General features: G+C 53.6%; 2 protein-coding genes across 2 annotated transcripts; both read left to right on the top strand.

Moving 5' to 3' along the window:
- Positions 1 to 4,881, top strand: LOC112623781 (corneodesmosin). The gene is made up of 2 exons (XM_025384448.1): positions 1 to 135; positions 2,930 to 4,881. Exons 1-2 carry the CDS (start codon positions 51 to 53, stop codon positions 4,426 to 4,428), a joined length of 1,584 nt encoding a protein of 527 aa, XP_025240233.1. The 5' UTR covers positions 1 to 50; the 3' UTR covers positions 4,429 to 4,881.
- A 2,987-nt stretch (positions 4,882 to 7,868) lies between these two features.
- LOC112623773 (uncharacterized protein C6orf15 homolog) lies at positions 7,869 to 9,198 on the top strand. Its single transcript, XM_025384436.1, has 2 exons — positions 7,869 to 7,935; positions 8,131 to 9,198. The coding sequence occupies exons 1-2, from the start codon at positions 7,869 to 7,871 to the stop codon at positions 9,039 to 9,041; spliced, it is 978 nt and encodes a 325-aa protein (XP_025240221.1). The 3' UTR covers positions 9,042 to 9,198.
- Positions 9,199 to 9,687: the final 489 nt, after the last annotated feature.

The raw sequence follows: 9,687 nt of genomic DNA, 5'->3' as shown, positions 1-9,687 counted from the left end.
GACCCGGGTGTCCTCGAGCTGCCGTCAGTCAGGAGGCTGTGCAGTCCGAGATGGGCTTGTCTCGGGCACCCTGGATGGGGCGTGTGGGCGGGCGCGGGATGATGGCACTGCTGCTGGCTGGTCTGCTTCTGCCAGGTAGGAGGCTGGGGGCCCTGGGAACAGGAGGAAGGTGGGAGGGAGAGTCCAGGAGAGGACCCAGTGAAGGGGACGGGCAGGGGCTCTGGAATCTGCCTTTTGAGTCTGGGGATTGCTCCTCACTGCCTTGTCACCTCAGGTAAGTTTCTTAAACTTCCTGAGCCTCAGTTTCTGAAATTCTGAAGTGGGGTTAATGACACCTATCTCTAGTCTATGTGTCTCAAATTAAATAATGTATGTGACACATGCTTTGGAAATTCTAGAGGTTTATATAAATGGTGGTGGTGGTGATTTTTATTATGGGAGAACTACACGATAATGATTGGACATTTAATAGTGATATCAATTTTAGAGCCTTTTAATATGCTAGACTCTGTTTTAAGCACATTTGGATTATATATTAGAACCTTTTTTTTTTTTGGTGAGCTGGAGTCCCACTGTGTCTCCCAGGCTGGAGTGCAGTAGCGTAATCTCGGCTCACTGCAACTTCCACCTCCCATGTTCAAGCAACTCTCATGCCTCAGCCTCCCGAGTAGCCGGGACTACAGGCGCCCATCACCACACCTGGATAATTTTTTTTTGTATTTTTAGTAGAAACAGGGTTTCACCATGTTGGTCAAGCTGGTCTGGAACTCCTGACTCAAGTGATCCACTCGCCTCGGTCTCCTGAGGTGCTGGGATTACAGGCATGAGCCACCACACCCAGCCTACATTAGCACTTTTGATCATTACAAGAATGGTAAGAAAGGAGATTTGCTATTTCCACTCTACAGATGAGGACACTGAGGCATGAAGAGGTTAGGAAACTAGCTCAGGATCATGCATTAGAAAGCAGCAAAGCCAAGATTTCAACCCCAGGCCAGGTGACCCCTGGACCTGTGTTGTTGACCACCGGGTACTTACAGCGCTTGAGGAATTTCTGCGACCTTCCCATGGTCTGGTAGGTGGTTGGTATCTGAGGGAATAGAGAAAGAGAAAGGCAATGCTTGGTGGATTTATGCAGAGTACTGAAGGGAATTGGCACAGAAAGGGTTTGGTGTGGAGGTGCATGCAGAGAATTTCTTTCTGAGGAGAGAACAGGGACATCACAGAGGATGGAAGTCTGGCTGTTAGTGGAGGGGTCAGGATGAGTGGCAGTAATAAATCATAATGTATAATGCTTTACACTTTCTAAAACATCTTCTGGCCGGACACGATGGCTTGCGCCTGTAATCCCAACACTTCAGGAGGCCAAGGCAGGTGAATCACCTGAGGTCAGGAGTTCGAGACCAGCCTGGCCTATATGGTGAAACTCCATCTCTACAAAAAATACAAAAAATTAGCTGGATGTGGTGGCGGGTGCCTGTGGTCCCAGCTACTTGGGAGGCTGAGGCAGGAGAATTGCTTGCACCCAGGAGGCAGAGGTTACAGTGAGCTGAGACCATGTTATTGCACTCCAGCCCGGGCAACAAGAGCCAAACTCCATCTAAAAAAAAAAAAAAGAAAAAAAATCTTCCAGATGGATGCTCTCATTTAGTCTTCTTCATAGTAATGCTGTGAGAAGGCAAGACAAATTTGGCCCCTCTGAATGTATAAACTAAAGCTCAGAGAGGTTCAGTAACTTGCTATGTGGCTCTGTTTGTGTCACGTGGGACCTGGAGGGACCAGGGAATGCAGAAGAAATGTAGGTGAAAGAGTCATGGAGGAACCACGGGGTAAGTTGGGCCTGGGGTTTTGAGCAAAGGAAAGGAAAGATGTGTTCCCACATCCCAAAGGGAAGTTAAGGCAGCAGAAGTCAGATGAAGGGCTGGATGGAGGCAGGTGTGCTCAGAGAGGGAAGCTAATCATGGCCAGGAGTCTTTGAGGCTCTCGGGGTTTCGTCCTGGGCTGGGCCGTCGAGAGCAGGGCTGGCTCAGGGTGCGGTGTCCTGCCACACTGGTACCAGCAGGTTCTGAAGCAACAGATAGTGACCCCACATCCTGGCCCCCACCCAGCCTTACTGGCATGGCCAGTGCTGGGATGGGAAATAGGGTTTCCTTTCCTGACCACAGCCTGGGCTCTCACGAAGAAGCTGGTGACCAAATCTTAGTCCTCGAGTGCCCTTTCCTTTATTTCAGCCCCTCTGCCCCCAGCTTTATCTTTTTCCGGTGTCTCCTTCTGTTTTTCTCCGCTTCTCAGCCCTCCATTGTTTTGCCTTTTGCCTTCTCCTTCCCTTTGGTCCCACTGTCTGGCCCAGGATTTTTCTCCTTAAGAATTTATGCCTGGACTTCTCAGAGCCTCAGTTTCCCCAGTTCTCTGTCTCTTTAGGGTCCTTTCTTTTAGACCTACTTGTTCCTGCCATTTTTCCATTCCCTTTTCTTTTAAAAAATTTTTTAAATTAAAAAACAAAATACAGATGGGGTCTCACTATGTTGCCCAGGCTGCTCTTAAACTCTGGGGCTCATGCAATCCTCCCATCTTGGCCTCCCAAAGTGCTGGGATTACCAACGTGAGCCACTGTGCCCAGCCCCCTCTTATCTTCAATGTATTCCTTTGAGGCCCCTCACTTTGGCACCTAATTTTCTATTTTTCTGGTTGGTGTTTGCCCACCCTTCCCAAACAATGAAACTGCTTTTATTCTGCCACCTCGATATCCTTTAGAGACAACCACCAGTTCTTCCTCCTTTCTCCATCCCTAAACTCTCCCTGGGCTCCGCTTGGGAGAAACCTGAGAGGCCGATGACTGAGATAGAGGCCGATGACTGAGATAGGGCTGAAAGGTGAGGGAGGAAGCCAAGCCTCCCTGGCCCTTACTAACCACTGCTTTCCTCCACAGGGACCTTGGCTAAGAGCATTGGCACCTTCTCAGACCCCTGTAAGGACCCCACGCGTATCACCTCTCCTAATGACCCCTGCCTCACTGGGAAGGGTGGCTCCAGTGGCTTCAGTAGCTACAGTGGCTCCAGCGGTTCTGGCAGCTCCATTTCCAGTGCCAGTGGCTCTGGCGGTGGCTCCAGTGGATCCAGCGTTGCCCAGGGTGGTTCTGCAGGATCTTTTAAGCCAGGAACAGCGTATTCCCAGGTCAGCTACTCCTCCGGATCTGGCTCTAGTCTACAAGGTGCATCCAGTTCCTCCCAGCTGGGCGGCAGCGGCTCCAAGCCGGGCAGCAGCGGCTCTCACTCAGGAAGCAGCGGCTCTAACGCAGGAAGCAGCAGCTCTCATTCCAGCAGCAGCAGCACCTTTCAGTTCAGCAGCAGCAGCTCCCAAGTAGGGAGTGGCTCTGCTCTGCCAACCAGTGACAACGCTTACCGCGGAATACTAAACCCTTCCCAGCTTGGACAAAGCTCTTCCTTTTCCCAGACCAGTGGCCAAAGGGTCAGCTCCAACCAGCGTCCCTGTAGTTCGGACATCCCCGACTCTCCCTGCAGTGGAGGGCCCATCATCTCACACTCCGGCCCCTACATCCCCAGCTCCCACTCTGTGTCAGGGGGTCAGAGGCCTGTGGTGGTGGTGGTGGAGCAGCACGGTTCTGGTGGCCCTGGAGTGGTTCAAGGTCTCCCCTGTAGCAACGGTGGCCTTCCAGGCAAGCCCTGTCCCCCAATCACCTCTGTAGACAAATCCTATGGTGGCTACGAGGTGGTGGGTGGCTCCTCTGACAGTTACCTGGTTCCAGGCATGACCTACAGTAAAGGGAAAATCTACCCTGTGGGCTACTTCACCAAAGATAACCCTGTGAAAGGCTCTCCAGGGGTCCCTTCCTTTGCAGCTGGGCCCCCCATCTCTGAGGGCAAATACTTCTCCAGCAACCCCATCATCCCCAGCCAGTCGGGAGCTTCCTCAGTCATTGCGTTCCAGCCAGTGGGGACTGGTGGGGTCCAGCTCTGTGGAGGCGGCTCCACAGGCTCCAAGGGACCCTGCTCTCCCTTCAGTTCTCGAGTCCACAGCAGTTCTAGCATTTCCAGCAGCTCCGGTTCACCCTACCATCCCTGCGGCAGCACTTCCCAGAGCCCCTGCTCCCCGCCAGGCACCGGCTCCTTCAGCAGCAGCTCCAGTTCCCAATCCAGTGGCAAAATCATCCTTCAGCCTTGTGGCAGCAAGTCCAGCTCTTCTGGTCACCCTTGCATGTCTGTCTCCTCCTTGACACTGACTGGGGACCCCGATGGCTCTCCCCATCCCGATCCCTCCGCTGGTGCCAAGCCCTGTGGCTCCGGCAGTGCTGGAAAGATCCCCTGCCGCTCCATCCGGGATATCCTAGCGCAAGTGAAGCCTCTGGGGCCCCAGCTAGCTGACCCTGAGGTTTTCCTACCCCAGGGAGAGTTACTCGACAGTCCATAAGTCAACTTTTGTGTGTGTGCATGCCTTGGGCACAAACAAGCACATACACTATATCCCATATGGGAGAAGTCCAGTGCCCAGGCACAGGGTCAGCTCAGTTTCCCTCCTCCTTCCCAAAAGAGTGGCTCTGCTTTCTCCACTACCCCAAGGTTGCAGACTCTCTCTTATCACCCCTTACTCCTTCCTGTTCCCAAACTGGTCGATTCAAAGCTCCTCTCTTGATTCTCTCCTACTGCTTAAATTCCCATTCCACCGCAGTGCTCCTCAGCCAGATCACCACCCCTTACAATTCCCTCTGCTGTGTCTTTGAAATGGTCCATTGAGTAACACACCCATCAGCTTCTCAACTGGGAAACCCCTGAAATGCTCCCAGAGCACCTCTGACGCCTGGAAAAGTTATACCTTCCTCTTCCCCTTTACCAAATAAAGCAAAGTCAAACCATCATCTGGAAACAGTGGCCACTTTTCAGTGACCTCTGGTCAACCCACCCAATATGCCACTGGGCTCTGGCTCCCAATTCCAGCCCACCCTCCATTACAGAGCTCACCACGCCCTCCTAGATCACCGTCCCCAACACACCCATTGCCTCTCAAGGCCCTTATCTCAGCCCCTTCCTGCGGCCACTTCCCTCAGTGCTCAGATGCTTCCCTGGGTGAGGGAGACACTGGGGCACCCTCAGAGGTTGGAGCAGGCTCCCTGTTGTCTCTGGATCCTGGACAGATGCTCAGTAAACTGTGGGGACTAGGTGCAGACTTTTTGCCTTCTTGGAGTCCTGGGTCTCCTCTGAGAGCCTGGCTGGTGCTCTTCCTACGCCTCTAGAGGTCTCTGTGTCTCTCATTTTCCTTCAAAAGCTGGCCTGTATTTCTCTTCTACCTTCCAGCTCCTCCCACAGAGGAGGAAGACAATAAATATTTGTTGAACTGAAAGCAGAGATTGCCTGGCCTCCCAGATCCTTCCTCCTTTTCCGTCCTCTCTCATTGCTCCAGGAAATCCATTCTCTTCCCATTCCTCATTCACCATGGGGTCCTCCTTCTCCTTATTTAGGGCCCTCAGTGTTTCCTCTCCCTCCCCTCCCCACCCAAACTCCTTTTCTTCCACCATTAGCATGCCTCACCTTCTAGACGCCATCCTCTCTGGGAGTCATGAGTCTCGATTTCCTGGGTTTCTGGGACACCTGGAAGCTTGGGAAGGCTGGGACACAACAACTCCGACCAGATTCCTGTCAGCTGAGTAGGAGCCCAGGTGGGCGTTGTTCCTGGAGCTGGGGGTGGAGAGAGTAAAGGACTGAGAGGATGGGAGCGGGGCAGGGAGTGTAGCCAAGCAGGGTGACTCACTGGCCTAGATCAAGAGGCCTGGCCCGCGGCAGAATAGAGCTGCCAGTGGTCTCTCCGTCTTCACACTCGCTGCTCTGCTGGGGTCCAGAGTGACAGTGTGAGCGACACGGCTCTCAGTTGAGGGCTGAGAGGGCAGCGTGCCCCAGTGGGGAAGAGGAGTCACCTCCACTGGAGAAGAGAGAGAAAGTGGAGTGGTGGTGGGGTCCAGGTGACTTAAGTCCTGAGACAGGAAGGGAGCGGCTGAGGCAGACGGAGTTCCCGCATCCCAAGGAGGGCAGAGGGGGTCGTGCTTGTCCCTGTAGGAGCCCCACCCCCACCCCAGGCCACGTCTTGGAGCCTCTGCTGGCTGCAAAGGAATTCACCCCTACCCTAGCACTTAACCCGTTCCCTCCTATCAGGATGGTGCTGTCTGGTCCTGAATTTAGAACTGTTGAAAGTCCAAGTCTGGAATCAGCAGAAATGTATTACATTGACCAGAAAGGGGCGGAATCACCCTTGGTCCAGCATCTGGCCCCTGATCTGCAGCCAGTGGCAGGAATGGAGGTCCCAGATGCTTCATGGATGGGAATTGCAGGGAGGGAGGCCCTCGGATGTGGTGATTCCTTGAGTCTTCTGCTGTGCTCCAAATTAAAAGCTTGTGTAAAACTCATGCATGTCATCCAAAAAGGCCTCTGGGCTCCTCCCACTGCCAGTTCTGGAGAGGAGCTCTTCGCTCCTCCAGTGGTTAAGCCAGCAGGGGCTGGGGAGGAGGACACAGCAGTAGAATCAGCCAACAGCTCATGTTTAGACCTCGGACAGCCAGGGAAGCCTACTCCTGAGGCCTCTGGGAAGCCATGGAGAGAACAAAGGCATTGTATTTTTATAATAAAAATAAAACATATTTAAAAGTCAACAAACAGTTAATGAGTCTCTACATTCCCCACCCAGCTTCAACAAGGATCAAGTCCTGGCCATTCGACAGCAGCATTTAAAGGCCCTGCTCTACTGTTACTGGGAAATAGCCACTTTCTCCCAGTGTTTCTTACACTATGTGGCACATCTGACCACCTGTGGCAGGCAGAATGATGTCTCAAACCCCAACACCATCAAAGATGTCCACATCCTAATACCTGGAATGTGGGAATTAGGTTACATGGCAAAGGGAAATTAAGATTCCAGATGGATTAAGGTTGCTAGTCCGCTGACCTTAAAGAGATTATCATGGATTATCCAGGTGGGTCCAGTGTAGTCACCAGGTCCCTTACTGTGGACATGGGAGGCAGAAGAGGAGGTCTCAGTGATACAGTGTAAGAACTGGCTGATTTTGGCTTTAGAGATGGAGGAAGGGGACCATGAGCCAAAGAACACAAGTGACCTCTAGAAGGTGAAAAAGGGGGGAAAGGGATTCTCCCCTAAAGCCCCCAGAAAGAATTACAGCCCTGCTGAGACCTTTATTTTAATCCACTGAGACCTGTTTTGGACTTCTGATCTCCAAAACTGTAAAGTCATACATCCATATTGTTGTAAGCCATTCGGTTCATGGTAATTTGTCGCTGCAGCAGCAGGAATTAGCCAGCTTCTCATAAGGATGGCATCCAGGCCCATTTCCCTAGCTAGATACAGGGTCCCATCTAGGAGCAGCTCCTCAGATGGGGCCACTTCCGCACCCCAGAACCTCCTGCAGGTTGGGGCCAAGGTGAAGGAGATATGAGGATGCATGAGAAAGGGGTGCTGGGAGGGAACAATCCAGATCCCAAAGAGAAACCAGTGTTTCTGTTGCTGAGAGGCAATTAACAGAGTGGGACCCCAGGGTGGAGGTCCTTGTGTGTAGGGAAGCAGGGCTGGGGAGGTTGGCAACCAGGGATGAGCTGTGAGCCAGGACACCTAGGCCAAGGAGGGGCAGGGAGGTCAAGGAAAGGAGCCAGGGCGGGGGACACCCAGCTTCCTCTGGGACACTCATTCAAGTGGCACCTGTTGCCACAGACCGCATTAGGAATGAGGGTGGAATGTGGAGGTTTATTGTCTCCACAACCACTAGCCCAGCCTGTTTCTGCTGTCCCCCACCCCACTACCAGGATAAAGGGCTGGCTGTCTTGGGGCTGAGGGAGGTTCAGGTGCTGAGCAGGATGCGGGGCCTCGTGGCAGGGAGCTGCGCTCCCCTGGGCCTGCTTCTGGTTTGTCTTCATCTCCCAGGTACGGAGGCCGTGATGCCCTTGGGCAGGAGAGACTGGAGGTCCCCCAGGAAACAGGAATTAAGGAAAGGGGTAAAGGCAGGAGGGTACACATTTAGGTCCCTGAGGGAAAAGGAAGAATAGGCACAGGGGAAGCAAAGGGAACCGGAACCGGGGAAGGGAAACCATTGGCTGCTTTATCTTCCCTTTCCCTCAGGCCTCTTTGCCCGGAGCATTGGTGCTGTGGAGGAGAAAGTTTCCCAAAACCTGGGGACCAACTTGCCTCAGCTTGGACAACCTTCCCTGACTGGCCCCCCTAACTCTGAACATCCTCAGCCCGCTCTGGACCCGAGGTCTAACGATTTGGCAAGGGCTCCTCTGAAGCTCAGCGTGCCCCCATCAGACGGCTTCCCACCCACAGGAGGCTCTGCAGTGCAGAGGTGGCCTCCGTCCGGGAGGCTGCCTGCCATGTACTCCTGGCCCCCTGAGGATCCTTGGCTGATGATGGCTGCTGCGGCTGCGGACCGCCTGGGGGAAGCGCTGCCCGAAGAACTCTCTTACCTCTCCAGTGCTGCGGCCCTCGCTCCAGACAGTGGCCCTTTGCCTGGGGAGTCTTCTCCTGATGCCACAGACCTCTCACCCGAGGCTTCACACCTCCACCAGGACTCGGAGTCCAGACGACTGCCCCGTTCTAATCCACTGGGGCCCGGGGGAAAAATCCTTTCCCAGCGCCCTCCGTGGTCTCTCATCCACAGGGTTCTGCCCGATCACCCCTGGGGGACCCTGAATCCCAGTGTGTCCTGGGGAGGTGGAGGCCCTGGGACTGGTTGGGGAACGAGGCCCATGCCACACCCTGGGGGAATCTGGGGTATCAATAATCAACCCCCAGGTACCAGCTGGGGAAATATTAATCGGTATCCAGGAGGCAGCTGGGGGAATATTAATCGGTATCCAGGAGGCAGCTGGGGGAATATTAATCGGTATCCAGGAGGCAGCTGGGGGAATATTCATCTATACCCAGGTATCAATAACCCATTTCCTCCCGGAGTTCTCCGCCCTCCTGGCTCTTCTTGGAACACCCCAGCTGGCTTCCCTAATCCTCCAAGCCCTGGGTTGCAGTGGGGCTAGAGCACATAGAGGGAAACCCAACATTGGGAGTTAGAGTCCTGCTCCCGCCCCTTGCTGTGTGGGCTCAATCCAGGCCCTGTCAGCATGTTTCCAGCCCTATCCCCACTTTTCAATGCCTCCCTTGCTCATCTCCAATAAAATAAAAGCATTTATGGAATTTGCTTCTTCTTGGTGTCTTTGTTTCTGGGCATAAGCTGAAGTGAGTCTGTTCACTCCTGTTTTCTAGCCATCTCCACGGCCCTCTAGGGGCCCCTGCAGACGCTCTCTTGCTATACCCATCCTTTGCAAAGGATCAACACCCAAGTGCTTGAGGGCGGAGCCTCACCCTGGCCAGGTGGGAGAGTCTCACCCCAGCCAGGTGGGAGAGCTGTTCCAGAATTGTGCTGGAATCTGAAAGGGGGAGGAGGGACAGCAGGACTAATTGAGACGGCACCTGCAGCAGGGGGATGGCGGCTCCAGGGCCAGGTGGACAGCATTCCTCACAATTCACAGAAACAGGAAGCCAAACGTCACAAAGTCTATGCTTCACTTGTCTTTTCTTCCCCGGAAAGTCAAGCTTCTTAGAAGTGGAGGATACATTGATCTCCTCCCTTACATGCATCACTTGGCACATTGTGTCCCAGAGAACCACAGACTTTGAACATTT

Source organism: Theropithecus gelada, chromosome 4 (assembly GCF_003255815.1).
Source record: "Theropithecus gelada isolate Dixy chromosome 4, Tgel_1.0, whole genome shotgun sequence".
NCBI classification, from domain to species: domain Eukaryota; kingdom Metazoa; phylum Chordata; class Mammalia; order Primates; family Cercopithecidae; genus Theropithecus; species Theropithecus gelada.
Note: the sequence above shows the minus strand (reverse complement) of the source record. Positions and strands in the feature narration are given on the sequence as shown.